Source organism: Amblyomma maculatum, chromosome 2 (genome assembly GCF_055883805.1).
Source record: "Amblyomma maculatum isolate TAMU_Amacu chromosome 2, ASM5588380v1, whole genome shotgun sequence".
NCBI lineage: Eukaryota > Metazoa > Arthropoda > Arachnida > Ixodida > Ixodidae > Amblyomma > Amblyomma maculatum.
The window spans coordinates 188,025,679-188,048,114 of NC_139345.1; the positions used below are offsets into that span (position 1 = coordinate 188,025,679).

Below are 22,436 nucleotides of genomic sequence, written 5' to 3' on the forward strand. Positions count from 1 at the left end.
AGAGCGAAGCAACTGTAAAACGGCTAAAATCTTCTCTCCTCCTTATTGCCAAAATGCTTTACTGATGCCTTGGGCCAGGTTACACGCTTTCAGAAATGTTGAGTGGCAACCTCCTGTTCGAGCTCAGAAACAGTGTACAATGCTTGAAGCTATCAAGCATGGAATCCTTCGGAGAAATCCCTATTTCAAAACCATCACGGAGATTTCTGAACGCCATCCGCGGTGTGTATGCAAAGAATCACTTGTTGCACCTCGCGTAGTTTGCCGTCCGCAACGAGGAGAAAACATTTATTGACAATGAAATGATTTGGGAAGTGAGGTGCGTATAGTTGTGGAGCTGAGTGGCAGACCCTATTCCGGGGCGCCATTGGCCACCGCCGCTGACGTGAACTGTTTTGTGAGACACAAATTTAAAAACGTCCCTTCATCCGTAAAATTACTGTCTTGCTTCTCATTTATTAGACCTAAGTTAGAGTATAAGTTCATAGCATGGGATCCTCACAATAATTAGAATATCAACTGGCTTGAAATGGCGTGGAACGGCAGCTCAGCGCGTAGCTCATTCAGAGCTGAAACATCAGCAGTTTGCTAACGAGAAACTTCCAAGTGGTTCGGAGTTGTCTGACTGCACTGAGGACTCCTTCATCTACGCGCAACAGACATCGCACGCAGCCGCAGAAGAGAACATACAGCGGCGATAACGGGAGGCCGACGCACTGCCGCACGAGCCAATAGCGCCGAGAGCTCGAGATGCCCGATGGGAACGGGGCGACCCGCCTCAAATACGTTGGGGCTCGAACCACCGGTGCCACCGGTGTGACCAACTAGGGCATTTCCCCCACGGCTGTGGTCACCGTCTCGCCCTAGATGAAACAAGGTCAGACAACGACCAAAGCCAATTCTGATCGACCTTATACTCCGCGCGGCGTACAGAGACAACTCCGTGCGGCGCCCATAGCTTGTCGCGTAGGAAGCTTTGTTGACTCGCCAACGCCGTTCTTTGGGCTAAGATAGCTTGACCAAAACTGCCTGCGTTAATTGATACAGGGCCAAGTGCATCTTTGCTTGGTGACGACTTGTTAAAACCATCTGTGCGAGAACGTAATTCGGTTGAGAGAGTGCTGTACCACTCTTCGCTTTGCAAGCGGTTTAGCGCAAACAAGTGGTTCAGCTAGGACAGGGGATTTGCTGCAAAAAACGCGTGCGGCGACAATGCCTTATTGATCTTCCCGGTTTATCCGTTCCTGCAATTCTTGGACGAGGCTTTCTATTCAAGAAAAGCATCGTGATAACGTAAGCAGCGGAGGCTACCAACAGTACACGACAGGTGCGTTGCAGCTTTTCAGAAAGAGCCCTCAATACCGCAGTTATTTCAGGAGGCGAATGCGTTGCGAATAAGTGAGGATGAATAAGGGCGATTAAAAAGCACCCACACTTTCCAGCCTCACCGAAACGAAAAGGCGAGCGGGTAATCACCCCTGGCATCAAAGATGGAGGGAATGAAAGAGCGGTGGAAAACTCTCCGCGGCGCAATAAACGACATGTCACCCGTTGTTTGTTTCGGAAGTGAGCAGCATGTCGGTCACAAAAAAAGGCGTAATTGTCGCCCTTGTATGAACACAACGTGATCCTCACGGGCCATCCTGGCCACAAGTAAGGGTCCAGATGTGGTGTTCTAATGTGGGGATAAATACGTTTTCCCCGCTAAGGCGTGACTGGCTGTCGAAACCGCTGTCCCCAACTCGTGATCGCACACGCTACCGAGCCCTGCCGACCACGGTGGGGCGAGGTGCTGGGAACCAAGGAATAACATGCGGAGACAACAGCCTCATTGCTAAAGTGACAACGCCTGTCCGCAATAAAACGCGGTAAAAAACTAAGCCCTCCGACTCATCTGCAGAGTTACGGATACGTTTTCGGGCACGTTATGGCATGAAGAGAATACTCCGAGGACGGAAGGGACGAGCATGCGGGAAAAGTGCCCGCCAGGCCTCGTTTTGCTGACAAGAGCGGAGCCCTCGAAAGCGCTTCCGCACGAGCCGAGTTCTCCGACGTCGAAGACCGTCTTCCCTCACGCGCAGTGCCGCACTCGTCAGTGGCGCTCGTGCTGCCGCGACGCTGGAGCCATTCCCAGATAGTTAATGTTAATTACCGAAGCTGGGTCATCTTCCTATAGCTTTAATATTTCCACCGCGAGGGAAAGCGAGAATAAAGGGGGTGATTGGAGGTCGTTCACCACGATACCCTTCATGATATTGTTCCAAGATAGAACCCACTGCTTCAGTGGTGCAGCCTTCCCTTCAAACGACCTTCCCTTCAGCCTTCCCTTCAAACCTTCAAACGACCTCAATTTCGGAAAACCATATCTAGCTCTAAAATATGAATATTGAAGATACATGGAATTTTATACAGATCGCTCTTTAATAACGACGTATGTCAGGAGGGCTGTAATATAAGAAAAATGTGAAGAAATAGTACAAATACCATATTTGGTACCAAGTTTTAGAGCGATATATTTGCGGTTGGTATAACTAAAAAAAAAAACATAATTGAGATCAAAGGGAGTGTACTCTGCACTAACTAGTCAAGCACACTTGCAGCACTGTATTCAAGAAACGCAGTGGAACCCGTGGTAAGAGACATCATACACAGAATACAAAATGCCGCAACAGAATAAAGTAAGATTCTCCTGGGTCCCAAGAGACGTGGCGATAGATACCAACGGCGCACACTAGAAGAATAGTAAACTTCCATGTGCCAAGAGCGTTTGATTGAAGTGTAGTGAACTATACGAGCGGATCTGCCGAAGACTAAGAAGAGAACGACGAAGTGACGCTGCGCTGCTCGAGCTCGCTGCTGTTTGCCTAGGCTAGCTGTGTTGTTGTTTTGTTCGCCGTGTAGCTTAAACAGGGCTATATTCCTTGTTAAAACACAGTAAAAACCCGTTTCACTTGGTGAAGGTGAGGATTTCCTGCCGTCCTGGAGCTTCGCAGCCCCACACTCCCGACAACAGTCATGACCAGCGCTAGCACCCCTAGCCCAACCGGGCCCTCTTCCCCCGTCTTCTGCGCTGGAGCTTTGCGCCAGCGGGATCCCCCTATATTCAGTGGAACCGGCGACCATGACGTGGAAGACTGGCTGGCATCATATGAGCGGGTTAGTACTCACAACTAATGGGACGACGCCCGAAAATTCAATGTCATATTCTATCAAACGGACGTGGCCAACCTGTGGTTCCGCAACCACGAGGCCGATATCACTTCGTAGTCTGCTTTCAAGACTAGTTTTTCCGATATCTTCAGCCGGCCTGCATTGCGCAATCTGCGTGCTTAGCAACGCCTGAGCGGCCATGCACAGCTTCCTGGCGAGAATATTACCAGTTATATTGAAGATGGTGTAGACCTGCGCAAGCGCGTGGACGCTTCAATGCTAGAGCATGCCAAGATTGGTCACATTATGCAAGGAATTGATGATGACGCGTTCCAGATGCTTCTGGCCAGAAATCCAACAACCGTCGTCGATGTTATCAATGCGTGCCAAAACTTTGATGAATTACGCAAGCGCCGCAACATCACTCGTTCTTCGCTCTCACACCAGGAGCCTCTTGCAGCTTTAACACCTGATGCAGACCAGTCGTCCTTGCTGCCACAAATAAAACAGTTTGTTCGAGAAGAAGTTGCCTGTCAACTATCACTCGTTCACCAACGTCCTGACGCTCCATCTCCTTTGGTGCCGAAGTTGCAGCACGTCGTCCGCGAACAAGTCGCAGAAGCACTTCCCACGCATCCTGAAGCTCCTTCTGTTGCTCCTTTGACATACATCGGAGCACCAGTGCAGTACAGCCAACCATCTGTTGCAGCCCCTTTGACCTACGCGGCTGAGGCTGCGCGGCCTCCGCCTGAGCCGTTACCAACTATGCAGCCTGTCCTACGCCCCCCACCACTTCCTCCAACGGCTCCGCTTCATACTCCGACTCCACGCTATTACAACCCTTGACGTACTTCGGACAATCGCACAATTTGCTACTCCTGTGGTTTTGCTGGACACGTGGCCCGTCGGTGTCGTCGTCGCATGGCCGCGTCTCCCGACCCTGCGTCTTCTGATTACTCCCCACCGCTGCTTCGTTCTACTCTCTCTTCGCTTGCGTACGCCACCGAACAGCGTCCGTATACCACCCATTGTTCTCCTCCACGTCACCGGCCACTATCGCCAATGCGCCGGCGGCCACCACCTGCTGACGAGGGAAACTATGTTCCGCGGTTCCTGAGGCGAGAACTGCGTGCCCTGCGAGAAGCTCAAGGCCTCATATTTCTCCCACGAACGTTATTGGTATCTCTATCGATTGTCTGTCTGTATATGCGCTGGTCGATACGGGGGCTGCAGTGTCTGTGATTCATGAGCGACTTTGCCATTGATTACGAAAAGGTACGACGTCATTTGACGGTTTGTCGCTCCGCACTGCCAGTGAAGAGAGGATTGCACCTTTCGCAGCATGTACAGCACGTGTCGTCACTGAAGGTGTTTTGTACAGTGTTGAGTTCGTAGTTTTGTCGTCTTGCTTCCACGACGTGATCCTCGGATGGAACTTCTAGTCTAAAAATAACCCCGTGAACAATTGCGACTGAGCTGAAGTAGAATTTTCTGCACTGTGCGACGCACTGCCCGACGACAACAGTTCAGTGTGTCCTCAAAAGCTTACCATCTCTGAAGATGTCGACGTAGCACCAGAGGCTGGTTCCCTTGTGCCTCTATCGTGTTCTGCCGTGTCAGCCGTTAGTGTTTTATTTACGCCGTCTACATCTTTCATCCATCGCAAGCACCTGCCGCTGCCGTCTGCTGTTCTCGATGTTTATGGTGTCTTCACGATGCTACTCATCTACAATTAGTCTCCGCGCCCGATTACTCTGCTACGTGGGGAATCTCCCGGTTCTATTCAACCAGCCAATCTTCTCTCTTACCTAGACGCCTCCGAGACCTACCGTAGTAACTACATCGATTCTCTGCAGTCCGATTCGACGCCTGATTCGTTACCAAACGACTTCTTCCGAACCGCCATCGATGACACTGTTCCTTCCGCCTACCGGACGCAGATTGTCGCCCTTTTACAGACGTTTCGCTTCGCGTTTGACGCCGCCCCAACACCTCTCAGCCGCACTTCCACAGTCGCGCATCACATTCAGACCGGCTCTAACACGCCTTTTCGACAGCGCCCCAATCGTGTGTCAGCGGCAGAGCGTCGTGTGATCAATGAGCAAGTTGAGGACATGCTACAACGTGGTGTATTCCGTCCATCTCAAAGCCCCTGGTCCTCACCAGTGGTGCTAGTAAAGAAAAAAGATGGATCGTTTCGCTTTTGTATCGATTACCGGCGCCTCAACAAAATTACTCACAAGGACAATTACCCCCTTCCGCGTATAGACGACGCTCTTGATTGCCTCCAAGGTGCCGAGTACTTTTCGTCTCTTGATTTACATTGCGGATACTGGCAAGTGCCAATGGCCGCCTGTTACAGAGAGAACACCGCATTTGTCACACCTGATGGCCTCTATGAATTTAATGTGATGCCCTTCGGTCTATGCAATGCGCCCGCTACACTCGAGAGGATGATGGATAACTTCTTGCGGAAGTTCAAGTGGCACATCTGCCTTTGCTACTTGGACGACATTGTTGCCTTTTCCACCGACTTCGCCACGCACCTAGAGCGCTTGCAGTAAGTTTTGGTTTGTCTTACTGACGCTGGCCTACGACTGAATCTTAGGAAGTGTCACTTCGGTGCTCGCCAGCTGACAATTTTGGGTCACATCGTCTCTAAGGAAGGTATTCGCGCTGATTCGGCCATGCTGCGCGCAGTGGCGGAGTTTCCTAAACCGGTCTCACTCAAGCAACTTCGAAGCTTCATAGGTCTGTGCTCGTATTTTCGGTGCTTCGAACGGAATTTTGCTTTTATTATTGCTTCCATGACGAAGCTACTCGGGGGAGACAATGACTTCACGGCCTGGTCGGCCGAGTGCGACGAAGCGTTCACCGCATTGCGCCACCTTTTTTTTCGAGAAGTTTGCCACAAGGCATAAGTTGAGAAAGGGGAATTGGGATGCAGGAGATAGAAAGTTAAAAGAAGGAGTGAAGTCCAGTTGCGCTTATGTATACGAGAAGGTTGGCAGTGTAGCGATTGCCCATTGTCCATTTCTCATAATCACAATCGCGATTCCACCGCAGGCACACGTTCATGATTATCCGTTGCCTATAGTGAGTCGTTGATGGACACGTCCACAACAAGTGACGCACATCGCAGACGTCAGGTGGAGTGTCAAAGTGAGGGCACCTCTAAGTCACTGGTAGATCTTTTTCCCGCCATCGATGTCGAACAGATAGGGTCAGAGCCGCACTGCCCGGATCCGGCGCACTGTTACCCCCTCCTGCCGAGTAAGACTACGTGGGAGAGGGTGCGAACACGGAGGAATGAGAGCGCGTGTTCGCTGGCGCAAAACTTGCGAATCGGAAACGTGGGACAGGAACGGATCTAGGGGAAGAGCGCCGCCTTTTGACATCGCCTCCAATCCTTCGCCACTAGGACCCGACAGCACCCACCGAGGTCCATACTGATGCAAGTGGTGTTGACCTTGGAGCTGTCTTGGCTCAAAGGAAAAACGGAAAAACGGATTTCACGAATACGTCGTCGCGTACGCGAGTCGTGTCCTCTCCAAAGCTGAATGCAACTACTCAGTTACGGAAACGGAGTGTTTGGAAATTGTGTGGGCAATAACGAAATTCCGACCCTACCTGTACGGTCGCCAGTTTGACGTCGTCACGGACCACTACGCGTTATGTTGCCTGTCCTCTCTTAAAGACCCGTCCGGCCGCCTCGCACGATGGGCTCTCCGCCTTCAGGAATTCGACATCCGGGTTATATATCGCTCTGGCCGTAAACATATGGACGCAGACGCTCTGTCTCGTTCTCCCTTATCCAGCGAACCTGCTTGCTTCACGGCGGCTGATCCCGTCATCTCGTCTCTAACCATCGCTGATATGCCTGCGGAGCAGCGCAAAGACCCGTGGGTCGCATCGATTACTGACATCGTGTCCACTTCTCCAAACGCTACGCCTTCTCGGACTTTGCGCCATCAAGCACCGCACTTTGCCCTACGAGACGGTCTTCTCTACCGCCGCAATTATATGCCTGACGGTCGACGGTGGCTTCTTGTCATTCGCCGCCTTTTACGACATAAAATTTGCGCCTTTTTCAATGCCGACCCTCAATGTGCCCATCCTAGTGTAAATACGTTTCAGATTATTTGTGAACGCTACTATTGGCAGGGCATGTACGGTTACACTCGCAAATACGTCTGCTCCTGCATCGCCTGCCAGCGCCGCAAGTCATCCACACCTCATGCTTCTGGCCCCTTACAACCCCTTCATGCCTGGCCGTCCTTTTGATCGCGTTGGCTTTGAGATTTAGGGGCCATTTCCATGCACGATCTCTGGGAACCGCTGGATTATCGTCGGCATCGACCACGTCACCCGCTACTGCCCGTGAAGTTGCCCTGTTTTTGCTACATCATTTTGTTCTTCGCCACGGCGCGCCACGGAGCGCCGCGTGAGCCGCTGAGTGACAGAGGCCGAATCTTCCTTTCCAATGCCGTTGAAGCTCTACTGGCCGAATGTCGCATCATACATCGGGCCAGTACAGCCTATCACCCTCAAACTAACGGGCTGACTGAGCGCTTCAATTGTACTCTCGGAAATATGCTTACAATGTACGTTGCTGCTGATCAGACCAACTGGGACGCTGTTCTTAGTTTCGTGACGCAGGCTTACAACACCGCCACACAGTCAGCCACCAGATTTAGCCCTTTCTTCCTCCTTTATGGCCGTGATGCGTCGTCCACAATGGACACTATATTACCATATCGCCCCGACTCCTCCGAGTGGACTCCCCTTTCCGACGCTGCAAAGCACGTGGAGGAATGCCGCCAGCTAGCCCGCAGTCTAACATCGGAATCTCAAGGCCGCCAAAAGCATCATCACGACAAAGATCAGACGCCACACGTTTTCCCTACAGGATCCCTTGCTTGGCTCTGAGTTCCTGGCACCCCACCAGAATTGTCATCAAAATTTCGAACTGAGTACCACAGCCCCTACCGCATCGTTCACCAAACCTCCTCTGTAAATTATATCGTGGAGCCACTCACTCCCTCTTCGGACATGCGTCATCGCGGCCGCGAAACTGTGCACGTGAGCCGCCTCAAAACGTACTACGACCCGCTCGTCTTGTCCTCGCCATAGGTAGCCAGGGTGGCTCCTCTTCGCTCCCGGGGAAATTGTAGTGAACTATACGAGCGGATATCCCGAAGACGAAGAAGAGAACGACGAAGTGCCGCTGCGCTGCTCGAGCTCTCTGGTGTTTGCCTAGGCTAGCTGTGTTGTGTTGTTCGCCGTGCAGCTTAGACAGGGCTATATTCCTTGTTAAAACACAGTAAAACCCCCTTTCAGAAGTAATATTTTGCCGCTTTCGCTTTGGTCATACACACCTTAATCATTTTAATTCGCAAGCATTAAATGACTATATTCACTCTTTCGTGTCGTCAGGTTTTCAGAACGATTTTGTAATTCAATAAAAAGGGGAAAAGGAATATTGTTATGAGCTAGAGGTTTAAACAATCTTCCTAGATACTCAGTATTGTCGATGTGGAGTGTTCAGGCAAAACATTTGAGGCAAAAAGGTCAAATAGAGATCGAAATAACGCGAACATGTGTATAGCGTCGGGCCGTGCAAAACTGTAGTGACGCCACACCAAAGCGGAAGCCGCTGAAATTGGGACAATAAAAGCGCTAACAAGAAAAATAAAGGGTTGAAATTATAGAATCTATAATTGGTATGCTTTAATCAAAACATTATTCAGACATAATTTTACGTAGTAAATGCAATAAAGGATGCGTTCGTCGTGACGTCACAAGACGCGGTTGAATGCTGTGATGATACATTCTAGCAATGCGTGTCGTCATGGGAGAGGATGGCAGCGCGATAGGAAAGAGTGGTGACGCAATTGGGGAGGGTGACGCCGCTGGTGACGACTGTTACAAGCAACAATATTTTCACGTTATTGAAATCAGGGTTGCCGCAGTAATGTCTAACGTTTACTTTCTGACAGAACAGGAAAACCTCTTTGTGAAAAATGTGAAGACGAGCTCACGGTAAACCTTGTTTATATTCATGCAGAAAACTTAAACAAAGAAGGAAAAAATACACCCAATGTTGCTCTTATGCGCAAGTGCACTTCTTGCCGTAAAGTTTTCAGATGATTAAAAGATGTAAATGTCTTATCCTGGGCGCAGTGATACGAGTCCTTGAATGCGCAAAGCGCCTGGATTCACGGCTCGCACAATTATTTCCTGACCATATTTAAGAAGGATATTTACGAAGGACAGTATTAATTAATTGTCCCCAGTGCTGGAAATTTGCAGGAGGCTAACAATGATACAGTCTATACATTGTTCCCAGAAATACTGATTACTAGTACATATTTGTCATCCCAAAATAGCTACCCAGGTTGGGAACATGCAGATGATTCTGTACGCGACCATGTCCCCTGGTAACTACTACCCTTTGGTGACGTTTCAGACGCACGGATTGCTGGATTTTCTGGGGAACGGGTATTCTAACGCTATTGCATTTGAATGGTTTTCTTAGCAGGAGTGTAATTCAATTAATCTTCGGCTTTCCGGCTTCCGGTACAAATTGCTTCACCTTTATCTTTCGTCCCGTGTAGCAATGACAAAAGCAATAATGCCAGAAGCAATGGGCACCAATGCTATGGACAATGAGTAACAATAACAACGTCTTTACTTGAGGCCATCGGGAGTATTCGTTCTTATTCATGACCTTGCCGACGACGCCTCGCTTTGTTCGCTGCATCCGCCAGATTCGATAATCGGATATGCAGGGAACCGACGTTCTGTATTGAGACTGGCTAGACTAGATGGCAGCCTTTAATTTTGAAAGCATCTGTTGACAGTAAAATTCTAGTACTTTCCTAAAACTGCTAGCGTAATCGGGTCAGAACAGTGAGCCTTAGCACAAGGAGCGCTTTTAATGCAACAGGGCTAGAGCCCCCTTCACCATAAATTATGTTTGGGCATCCATTATCCGGCGTGCTGTCACATGAAAGTGTAAGAGGGGAAGTAGGGCAAAAGGACTCTTGCACGTACCCTTAAAAGTTTTCCAACTTCGAAAAAATCAAGACCATGCCTCCAGCAAGAAGTAGTTGGTTGCTCCCATGACCGGGCCATGGCAGAAAGTCATGGAAGTCATTCGTAATGCAACAATATTTCAGTTGTTCATAATACGTGGGGTAGAATATTGTGCATCATACTATATAAATGTAACACGCTCACCTATATGCTGCAGAAATCGAATATGGGATCTCCGAATTTTTTTTCAAATACAACTTTTTTTGTGAAAGCTTGCACAAATGGTCGCTGTTGATACTTTGCTGCTGGCGTATGCTCAGCGCAAGGTGTATGTGTTATCGCAAGTGATCTTTAATTTTAATTCAGTGTCCACATTTGACTCTTCTGTATTCGCCATAAATAAGAAAACATATTTTTTTCAGATAAAAGTGGTGGCAGATCTTCCTGTGGGAGAAAACCTCTATGACCATCTTACAGTCAACGGGATTGCTGGAGTAGCAAAAGAAAACATAATTATAAACTATCGCGCCCTCTCTACAATACCAAAATACGTATTTAAAAGAACGGGTAAGTGTCGTAAGACTATACTTATTGAAGCAAATGGCACTTAGAAACGAAATAACTGTGCTTGAAAACTCGTGAAGAGAATTTGACTTGCGTGTAAAATTTCACACAAGAGTTATATTGTATTCCCAACTCTGAGGGAGTAGTAAAACCATTGGTTTAGGAATGCAAAACATGGACAGTTTTACGTGTAGCTAGAAGCAGGTAAACAGAGGTAAAAATACTTGTTCTCATGCTTATATCTGGTAATCGCCTTTATAAGAAATTTGACGGTTTTCCTTGCTTGGGCTCCCTCAGCGTACGGCCTTTCGTTTTAACGTAATAGCATCGAAAACATTCTTATTCGAAAAATCCCGCGTTATGATACTCTCTAATATCAGGTGACAAAACGACATGACGGAGTTGGTAGGCGGTGTCAACACGTGTTTTTCTTTTGAAAGGGGAAGATGAGATAGCAACTGCCCGAGAGCCTTCGATCCCGACTGAGACACGCCGATCATATAGGCCATGCAAGCCCGTTACAGTGTTAGTTTAACGCTGAGTTTCCGATCTGTGTCGCATGGTCAAACTTCAGGTGACGTGTGAAGCTAGCACAGAATGACAATGAGTATGTTTCACTTAATAAAGGCATAAACTGAGGCCTTTTAGCGATTCAGAGTAGCGCACAGCGCATATGCGAGAACTAAGACTACCACGGCGAACAATTAAAGCTTTCGCGTCCTTGCCCTTGGATGCGGTACTTGACTGTACTCCACTTTTTTCGCTAATCAAGCAAATTACCTGAGCCTGTGAGGAAGGAACGTACAATAGTATTGCTGCTCTAGTATAGAAAATAATTGTTTCAGAAAAATGCGTCATCCATACCAAAATATTTTGAACGCAAAAAAGCAACCATATAACACTACATCCATCACGCTCTTATATATTCTTCGGATTGTGCAAAGATCAGCTAATGGTAGTGTGCAAGCAAGACGATTAATTCACGAAAAAACATTAGAGGTGAAACTATTCAACTTTGTTTCGCGAACGAAAGCGATCGGATGCAATCGCTGCTGTCGCTTCGGCTATGGTTGGCTTCCGCGCTTGGTAAGGTATTCGGCAACAAGCTACTCGGAATTTCATTGTTCGATGGTCTCGGCAGCCTGTCTGGTACGGCTTCCTCCGCGCCACGCTGCTTCCTTTCTTTTCTTCAACGCCGCCCGGCGGATGCACCCAACTCTATGCTCGTAGACGTCGACCATATTAGCCCAGAAAGTTGGCTTATGCGTATGGGTAAGTGTATGGCATATTTATCTGGGTTGAATGAAAAACTAGCGCCAAGAAAATTTCATGAAGACAACGAAATTCGGTGCCCAGCGCGAGTGCGTGTTGCAGTTATAGGCGTAATCGGATGCTGGATTCGCTAGGACATAGCGTATTTACGCGGGTATGAAGAATGTTACGCCCACTTTGCACTGATACTTTCTTCTACTCGCTACGCACGGAAACATTGCCTGTGAAGGCTTGGCTTCAGAAAGGGGGTATTTTGTGTCATATGCGAACTGCTTCCATTGTGATATTCCTGAAACCATTGAATATTAATTCATCACATTTATTCTTTGTAAGAACGCAATTTATTTGTGCGATATCCTGTCATGGTCCTTGAAAAAACGAATTTATTTCAATTCACATTTAGTTCGATACCACACTGCTCTGGAGTATGCTCATGCTCCTCTTGATTGGTTTAGTAAAACTTTATTTCCTGAAGGACACTCGGCTAGGCGCCAGTTGTAGAGGGCAGCTCCCACATCGGCACAGAGAGCCCGAAGCTATCCGCCGCCGCGCGGGCCTCCTGGACAGCCCGAAGCTGATCATGTAGTTAAGAACTTTTTAACACTTTGTCCCAATGTTCCTTGTTCTTGGCGTAGGCGTCGCTCGATGCACAACCGCACAGCATATGGTTTAAGTCTACACGGTCACTGCACCGTTCACACACATGTTGTCCGTCGTAGTCTGGGTCGATGTGCTCCATGCGCCAGGGGTTGAGGTACGAGTTAGTTTGGAGCAAGCGTAACGTGACTGATTGGCTGCGGGTTAATTTCTTATCCGGGAGGGGAAATGCTCGTCTGCCTAGATATAAGTGCTTAGTGAGCTCATTGTACGTGAATAATTGATCTCTGTACTCGATATGTGGAGTAGCAGGGGAAACCGAAGGGACGCGGTCGATGCGTCCTCGCGCCGCCTCGCGTGCGATCTCATTGAGATTCCGCAGGTTGCCCCCTAAGCTGCCCATGTGTGCCGGGAACCATGCGATGGAGTGATCGGTGATATTACTTCCGCCTAAGATCCGTAGAGTCGTCTTGTCTATCCCGCCCTTGGCGAAAGCTCGAGTGGCTGCTCTAGAGTCGCTGTATAGTGAAGTTCGAGCCTTTTAGAGCTAGTGCTATCGCTACTTGTACCTCTGGCTTCTTGTTGTAAAGTGTGAGTGAGTGGCGCGTACGCCCGTGTCCGTCGACTACTGTTACCGAGTAGGCATGCTTTCCCGGTATGTACGCTGCATCCACGAAAGCTGTCGGGTCGGGAGACTGTGCCGCGTCCGCAGCGAGGGCTTTGACGCGGGCGAGCCTTCTTCCTTGATTGTGGATCGGGTGTACGTATCTTGGGAAGGGGGACACTGATTGCTTCTCACACAACTTTAGGTAACTGCAGGACGTTGTCCCTTTCTACTTGGTGTTCAGGCCGAGCTTGAAGAGAATCTCTCTGCCCGCTTTGGTGCTTGATAGGCGTGCAATTTGTGCCGTGTGCTGTGCCTCGATGATTTCGGCAAGGGTATTGTGCACTCCGTGGAGGCATTATCGGGGAGCGCCAACGCTGTCTTGAAAGCTCGGCGTATGTGTACTTCAAGCCTTCTCTGATGTTCCTTTTCCAGTTGAGCATTGCAGCCACGTATATGATGTGACAGAGTACAAAAGCATGGACCATTTGAATAGCGTTGTCCTCGCTCAGTTCCCTCTGCCTATTTATGATGCGCCTAAACATCCGGATCGCGTTTACACTCTTTAACGTGATGCTGTCAAGCATCGCCCTGGTGGACCCGTTGCTTTGGATGAGTAACCTAGAATTCGTATTTTGTCGACCGTAGGTATGCGATTTCCATCCCTTTCGTGTAACTCCATGCATGGTGTGTGGTGTCGGCGCCAGTCGTTGGACGGGCGCCCTGGTCTTGGGGGGTGGAAGATGAGTAGCTCGGATTTTCTAGAAGAGCAGTGAAGTCCCATTGGGGCAAGATGGGCCTCGGTAACCGTGATGGCTTCCTGCATGCGCGCTTCCAATTCCGCATCGCTGCCACTGGTGCTCCAGATGGTAACATCGTCTACGTATATGGTGTGCTCCACATCAGCAATTTCACCCAGTGCGCGAGAAAGCTTTGTCATCGCCAAGTTAAATAAGAATGGTGAAAGTACTGAGCCTTGTGGTGTTCCCTTATTGCCCAGATTAAAGCTCTCCGAGACGTGCTCGCCTATCTGGAGAGTGGCCATTCGATCCTCCAGAAACGCCTTGACGTAGTGGTAGAAGCGTGTTCCGAGATTGTGGTTAGATATGGCTTTGAGAATGGCTTGATGTTGCATTTTGTCTAAAGCTTGCTCCACGTAAAGTCCCAGTAGCGCCTTGGTGTCTCGTGTGGGGTGATCCAATAGACTTTTTTTTATTCGTAGCATAGAGTCTTGCATTGAGAGACCTGGCCTGTAGCCAATCATATTGTAAGGGAAGTACTCCTTTTCTTCTACGTATTCCGATAGTCTATTCAGGATGACGTGTTCGGCTAGCTTTCCTAGGCAGGACGTCAGTGAGATCGGCCTTAGGTTGGGTAGACCCAGCGGCTTGCCCGGTTTTGGGATAACCGTAATGGCATGTTTCCACTCTGCAGGTAGTTGGCCAGTTTTCCAGACTTCATTGATTTGTTGCATTAGGAACGTGACCGAGTCGTCCTCTAAGTTTCGGAGAGCCCTATTTGTGATACCATCGGGGCCGGCTGCAGAGTTACTGTTGAGTTCGCGAATTGCGAAGCGTACTTCGCTTTCTGTGAAGTCCGTATCTAGCTCTGAGCTTGGGGCACCATCACAGCTTTTATTTTGTAAGGTACTGGGTAGCCCCGATTTAAGCGGTGAGTACCGTTTGGCAAGGTCATCCCGAAGGGCTTCGGCGGTACTGGTTTGCTTCTCGCGATGTACTAATTTACTTAGCCTGATCCGTTGCATAGTTTTGGACTTTGTTCCGTGTTCATCGAGGAGGTGTTTTATGAGTCTCCACCCACTTCCTCTGCATATTCTCCCATTGAGGGAGTTACAGACTTCGTCCCATTGTTGTCGGGAGAGAACCATGCAGTATTGTTCAATGATCTTGTTGAGTTCGGCAAGTTTTCTTCGCAGTCTTCTGTTAAGAAGTTGCCCTTCCACCTGGCTAGAATGGAATGTTTGGCTTCGAGAAGATCCGCTAGCCGACTGTCCATCCTCTCTACCTTAACGTCCGTGGTGATGGCCCGTTCCGAGGCTGCGATGTCTGCTTTGAGCTGCTCGGTCCAGCTCGATATCATGTGCTTTGTGGTTGCTCCTGATGAATTGGATAGCTGCGCCCGTATTGCACGAAATTTGTCCCAATCGATAAGTTTGTACTCCCTTTGCCTTTTTCCGGTATCTCTGAATCAATTCCGCGAATATAGTGGTCACTGCCAAGGTCTATTCCCGAGTTGTGCCAGGCACATTTTTCTAGGCCCCGGACAAAAGTAAGGTCCGGTGTGGTGCCTCGACATGTGGAAGTGCCACATCTGGTTGGGGTCTCCGGGTCTGTGATCAGCGTGAAATAGAGATCGGGGGCTGTCGTGAGAAGACGATTTTCCTTGTTAGAGGTATACGTGTAGCCCCAAGCCTGGTGTGGGGCGTTAAAATCTCCACCTATAATCAGCGGACTGTCTTTGGCGATGTGTGCAATCGTGGCCAGAATGCCTCCAAACCCTTGCCTCGTATCCTTAGGGCTGCTGTATAAATTGGCGAGGAAGATGCTTTGCTTGTTCCCTACGTGGTCGTTCGGTATGATCTCAATCGTGAGGTGTTTTAGATAGCAGGCTGTGTGGCGGATCTCATGCCGAATGTACGAGATCTTCTTTCCAATCAGTAAAGCGACGCCTCTGCCCTGCTCGTTTCTGTGGGCTTCGGGCGTATATCCCGTAATGGTTGTGAGTGTTGTGATTGTTTCTTGTAGCAGGATGACGCGGTGGTTTCTCGGTTTCTGATTTGACCATGTGCTGGAGGACAGCCTTTTTTGAGGCGATCCCCCTGCAGTTTCATTGCCAGACGCGGAGACTGCGACTGCGTGTCTTATTCGGCACTGTCATGTTGGCCGTTGACGCCTCCTTCGCTTGCAGTGAGACTATCGCGGGGTGGACCTTGCGCACCGATGTGTTGTGAACTCATCCTTGCCATTGCCGGTACTACCGTATTGTTTAGATGCATTTCCATTTTCTGTACCGGTGAGCTAAATATGTCCATTTTCTCGTTCATTCGCACCATGCTCTCGTGCATTAGCCTCATATTCTCGCTCATGGCGTCCATAGCGTTCTTCGTGGTTGCGTTAATGCGCGATTTTTAGAAGGCGGGCATTCTTCGATTTGTTCTTCATGTTTCTTCGTCTCAACGAGGGGCTCAGGTGTGAGCGTTTGTTTACGGCTGTTCGCTTTACCCATTGCAGTTAATTTGAGTGTTAGATTAGTATAAGCGGCTTTTAGCTCTCTGAGTTCCTGTTCTAACATAGCTATTCGCTCTTTATCAGGATTGCGGGACTCACTTTTCTTTGAAGGCGTTGTAGCGTCTCTGACCTTGTCCGCTCACGTGCCATCGCCTCCGTTGTCCTTCTCACCGAAGCGCACCTGAGAACGACTTCTGTTTGTCCTCGCATGTGTGCGGCTCTTCGATGGAGAGCGGGAGTGGCTGCGTGTCGGCGTCTTGGACCTAGATCGGCTTCGTGCCGCGTGCTGCTTGTCTTCTTCGACTAGCTGTACTTCCTCTTGTTGCTCCAGTCACGCTTGTTGTCGTCGTGCGCGTACTACGTATCGAATGAAATAGCGTTTCCTGCACACCTTGTCCGCCGTCACGTGCAAGCCCCCGCACAGCTTGCATTTCGGATCGCACACATAGAATGAGGTGGGGTTAGGAAGTCCGCAACCCCTGCATTTGGTGGAGCCCGGCTCGAGGCAAACGCCCGCATGGTGTCCGAGTTTGCCGCATACGTAGCATATGTCTACTTGTCTGCAATATAAGTAGCAGGATACCAGTGTGGGCATACCTCACGAACTTTGGGACGCGAAGCCCATCGAACACAATGATCACTGATCCTGAGCCCTTGATTCTTTTCGCCGCTAGTGCCAAGGGGCTGCGGTCATTCACAATGTTTCTTTCAATCGTCCTGTGATCGTCGGCACTATCGATGTGTCTGATTACCCTTTTGCAGGTGTCGCTTGGGGCAGTTTCGTAAGCGCTGAATGCGTACTCTTTTCCGGATATTCCGATAGCCCTTACTTGAGCATACTTGTCGAAATTTTCTCGAAAGGGCGTGCTCGCCACCATGATATTATGTCCTCCGCGGTCTGCTGTGGGTCAAGATTAACTGCTGCCATTATGGCATTGCTCATTAAGGTAGGTCCGACCTTCTGCAAGTTCACGCCGCCCTTTGGGCGAAGCACTGTCTTGGGCGAAGCACTGTCTTAATGTTGTCGTGCGGCAGGAGTGGCATGCGGGAGGCCCTTATCCCCCGGTTCTTAATGTTAGGAGGCTTGCGAGAAGAGCTCACCTGCCCGTCGCTTGCATGTTGTGCTTGCTGCGAAAGTTGCGAAGTAAGTTGGGCGCGGTCCTTCTTCGTTTTCCGGCTGGTCACCACTTTCCAACCCGTGTCCTCTTCTCGTCCATTAGCTAGTGCTGAAGTAGTCGGCGCTTCTGGTAAATCCTCCGCAGAGCTATCTATTTCATCGGTTGCCATTCTCTTCGTGTTGCGCCCAGCGTGAAGGGCGGCTGGCGTCCCGCCGAGCTAGCGCGTTTCTGGCTAGCGCTAGCGTCTGGCGTGCCCGCCTAGGCTTAGTTCGGCGGCGGCGTTGACGTGGTAGAAAAGTACTTGTAGATTCTTGAAAAATGATGACCCACCTCAAAATGGGGTATCCACGAATTCCCTGCAACTTCAAAAAACTGCTGGTGCAAGAACTTCAGTGAAATTCGACAGAAATCACTGCGGAATCATGTGAAGATGACGGAACCGATGAGATCACGTCCACACATCTCGGCGACCGCAGCGCCACCCCCCCCCCCCCCCCCCCGCTCCTCTTGATACGTTTTTTTTTTCTACACTGACTGCACAGCTCATGAAAAATCACGTTTCTGAATCTACAGTGTGAACAGTTGTTTCGGCAAAATCTCATTTATATAAAATAATTGTTCAACAGTGAGATGTGAATGAACTTACTAACGCTTAACCGCAGTGGCGCTGTGGCTGAAGTTTTTGCCTTACATCGCGTCTAGTGCACTGTTACAATGTATTTCAGGAGTCTTTCGTAGCCATACATAAAACCTCTATAAATAGGTTTTGTAGCTATAGCTTACATTCAGTCCAATACCTGCCATTTTAAAAACACCGCGACAGCTTTGCGCGCTCCTGCTTGTTCAAGGCAATATTATCTGTCACGGCACGGGCTTGATTCCATTTGCGACATTGTTTTTTTTTGTGTGTCGAAGCAGTGGCGCGGAACAATCATACTGGCGCTTGCGCACTACCTAGATTTCGCAGATGATTGGCCTTATGGAATGAAGACAGTGTTTGCCGCACTACGCGAGAGTTCATGATCACATGTTCGGAGCGGGATAGGCTTGAGATTTAAATGGCAAAAGTAGACGTTCCGCTCTAAAAGCACTCGAACGAATACGTTTTAACGAACATAGACGCAGGGTATGTGCACATAGTTATAATTTCAGAACACGCCTTTCCTTGGTATTTAAAAATGCAATACATGCAAGCTAAAAGGTTGCAATAAACGCGTTAGGGAAGCTAATCGCTCTCCAGAGCCCCTTTTTTCGTTATCGTTTCTTCGTTATTCGTTATCAGTTTTATTTCGCGTGACATGAGCATCAGACAAAATGAGCAGGTGGGCTGGTCAGCAAAGCCATGATATCGCGGGTTGTCGTGATAGGGATTCATTTGATACTCTATCGTAAGCACCGGCTCAATATCGGCTAAGATGTGCCGTTAGAATAAAGGGAGAAAAAAAAAACAACCTATTATCAAGCCTCAGACAGCACGACCCATGCTTGAAAAACTGCTTTTTGATAAAAATGCTATTGTTCTTTCGCGGTAAAGCACCATTTAAAATATTAATCTGAAGAGAACATCTTATGGTACCAATCGGGAATGCATTTACAGGCTACTGTATAAAACCACAGGGTGGCGCTCGACTCTGGGAAATGACAGAAAAATAGATACTATTTTGTCTACCGCTAGTAAATACAGCCATACAGCCTTCCTCCTTCTGAAAGCCGCTGATGGATTATAGTTTTAGGGAAAAGGTTGATGCCAGTCGCCCGAGCTCTGTCCTGGAACGCCTTGGCAGTTATAATGGGTATGCCGAAAAGCAAAAACCGACAAAAGTCAAACTACTGCTCGCATTTTGCCTTCGGATTTAAACGCTAGCTAATCTGTAAAGAATCAATATTTTACAGATATTCACTGAATTTTTTGAAAATTTTCAAAGTTCTCGGCTCCAAAAGTATTTTTATTGTATAAAGCTGCCTTTGTAGTCCCAGAAGCACTATGAAAGATTCGGAGATTAACAGTTTCATTTTCAAGTTCACTTCTACATATGTAATGAAATTATCACTGCTCGTACTTCTATCATTCGTAGTCTGCTTTCTCATTGCATAATCATCTCGCCTGCTAAAGGTAAGTCGACTGAATAGCATCTTAAGAAAAAGTACGAAACCCATTCATATCGTTGCGAGGAAGAAGACCGGCAGTGGCGTGAGAGCAGCCCTCGCGCTAGGCCAGACATAAAGTCATCGTTCATGCTGTCACCATGTTGCGCGGTCTCCTTGCTTGTCATCATGTGACATTTTGGTTGGAGGTGTGGCGTATGTCATCCCCATCCTTGTGTTGGGGCATTGCCGCCTTCTGTGCGCCGGCACCATCGACCGATGACCCTTGGACATCGCCGAGCAGCTTCGCCCCAGCCCTTCGTGCCCAGACCCGCCCAACTACCGCCCAGCCCCCAGCCCGGATCTGAAGACAGGCAGAACAGACAAACCAACCAGACCCGAGACGAAGGACCCGAAAGAGCTGAAGGACCCAAAGGAACCGGACATGTACGCGCAACCACTGCCCAGCCGCTCGTCGCAAACTCGAGCCATCGGTCCCATGGCCTCTGGTGGCGGATGGTTGAAAAGCTCCAGGGGAGGCGGATCACCCAAGCATCATCGTATTTATCGTCATCGTGGTGGCAAGCGCATCATTCTCTTCTATCTTTTCTTGAACATCTACACCATCACGTCACTATTGACTTGAACGAAACGATCAGAACGATCGCTCGGTGGCCCGGGAAGTATTGCAAAGAAGATCTGCAGTGGCGCAAGAGGAGCCCTGGCGCTAGGCCAGACATAAAATGATCGTTCATTTTGTCACCATGTTGTGCCGTTTCTTTGCTTGTCACAACGTAAGAATATGTAGTTCAAACGATGAGTGTTGTTTTGTCTTTCTTCGTAAGAAACAGTACTTTCCACCCCTAAACTTTATATCTTCTTCGGGTAATTTCTTCCTGTTTCAGGTCCTTTGATTCACGCTTTTGGAGTGGAATGCGTCGCGTTTCTGAGCACACCAGGTTCTGATTCCAGCATTCCTAATATTCAGTTTCTTCTGGTCACGATAAATCCTACGACTATTGAAGCAGGATACTTGGCTGATATGATAGGAATATCAAGAAAGGTGAGCAGTAAACTCTTCCATGAATACATCCATGAATATATAGTACGCTTCTATGTTTAAGCCAAAGGTTTATGCAATATTGCGAAAAATGCGTGGCCTTAACCTTCAAGAGTGATATCGAAATTATCATCCTTAATGTCTTCTATTTACTAGAACTAATAATATCAGGAAATTGTTGAAGCCATAGCAGCAACGCGCTTTTGTCTGAAACTCCTAATAATATTTGGTCAGAGTGTTCCTAGTCGTTTATGAAAATGGTCACTTCGAAACCTTCTAAAAAGAAACCTCGTATTTATTTCTCAGCATTTTGAGTTCAGAATCCCAGAAAATTGCGTAAGTACCCTTCTTCCACTACAAAACAAACCTTCGTATTGTCGAGTAAAAGTACTTCGAAAATATCAGAAACCATGAAAACCAAACAGAATTGGCTTCGACACGCATTTTACGTCGCGACAAGGGAGCCTATGACGTCCCAGGTGTCGTCACAAAAGATATCGCGTGCGTGTTGATTGCTCAAAATGTCAGATGTTACAGTGGAAGTCACTGTTTTCCCGATGTCATCGGAAGCGAGCAGTGAACACAGAGCAAGTATAAATGGCCTTGCATCAAGGGATGTCGCGCACATGGGTTGCCAAATAAATTTGACAGCAGTACAAAATACCAGCAAAGTGAGGTGAACATACATTTCAAAATTTCATAAAGTAACAGGTGTTCGAAAAACAAAACGCTAAAGTTCCATTTTAATTATTACTCTTAGCCTGTAAGTGGCACTTAATGTGCAACAAGGTTATTTGGTGGACCTCCACTGCGTGCTGAAGCTAGGAATTATGGACTCTGAAGTTAGCTTGAAAGCTTAGATTGCTCGACGGCGTCACATATGGCTGTTGATTGCCCTGCACAAGCCCCAGCGTTCCCTATGAAATGCAGGTATCTTAAAAAGCTGTATGTGACCGAATACCACGTTTTCAGTGTTAAATAGATGGTGCTAACCGCGACGGCGTCAAATGATCTATGCCATTGAACGCATGTTGATCTTGGCGGCATTAACATAAGACTGTCATGGAATCGTGACTCGTCTCGCTAAGTGGGCAGCTGTCCACGTTCAAAGTCGTGAATACCGCTCCTTTGATCTGTAACAACTTCGCCACCACCATACGAGAGCACACTGTCTGAACTTTAATATATCCTCTCTACTAAACACAAGGGCGCCCCTTTTACAGCGAGTAGATGGAAACTTTCTTCGATACGTCTTTGTCCTCTGCATGGCCTCACATTGAAGCAACGAGGCACGTAAACAGAGGGTACCGGATGTGGTGCTTCATGCGGCCTGCCATCTAGCGGTGACCCGCTGCCAAGTCAGTGTGAACGCGCTCCGAATAGAGCGCCCACGTGGCCGCATGTTCACAATAATAGTGGACAACTCGGTACCAGCATTATCTTCAGGTCATAGGATTGAGTAGTAAGCTATATCCCTGTTCCAAGAGCTCTGGCGAGGATATGGCCATGTAGGCGTTCTTCAGTTTGGTAGAAATGACATGGATGTTACAGCTTTGCTTTCTACTCTAGCATTTGAGGCTTTGTTTATTGATCAAAAATGGCTTTTCTTACATTCTATCAAAAGAGAATAGATTTCTCAACGCGTTATGTATGCATGGGGGACATCAGAAATGCCCATCAGCGCATGCCAGGAACCAATG

At 48.5% G+C, this 22,436-nt stretch overlaps 1 protein-coding gene across 3 annotated transcripts in view; it reads left to right on the forward strand.

Moving 5' to 3' along the window:
• The window catches only part of LOC146200637 (glucose dehydrogenase [FAD, quinone]-like), a 126,380-nt gene that overhangs the window by 72,224 nt on the left and 31,720 nt on the right, over positions 1-22,436 (forward strand). For all 3 annotated transcript variants that reach the window (XM_084595580.1, XM_084595581.1, XM_084595582.1), the window contains 2 exons: positions 10,611-10,755; positions 20,582-20,739. In XM_084595580.1, the coding sequence (XP_084451706.1) occupies positions 10,611-10,755; positions 20,582-20,739 (303 nt within the window). The remainder of the gene's footprint in view (positions 1-10,610; positions 10,756-20,581; positions 20,740-22,436) is intronic.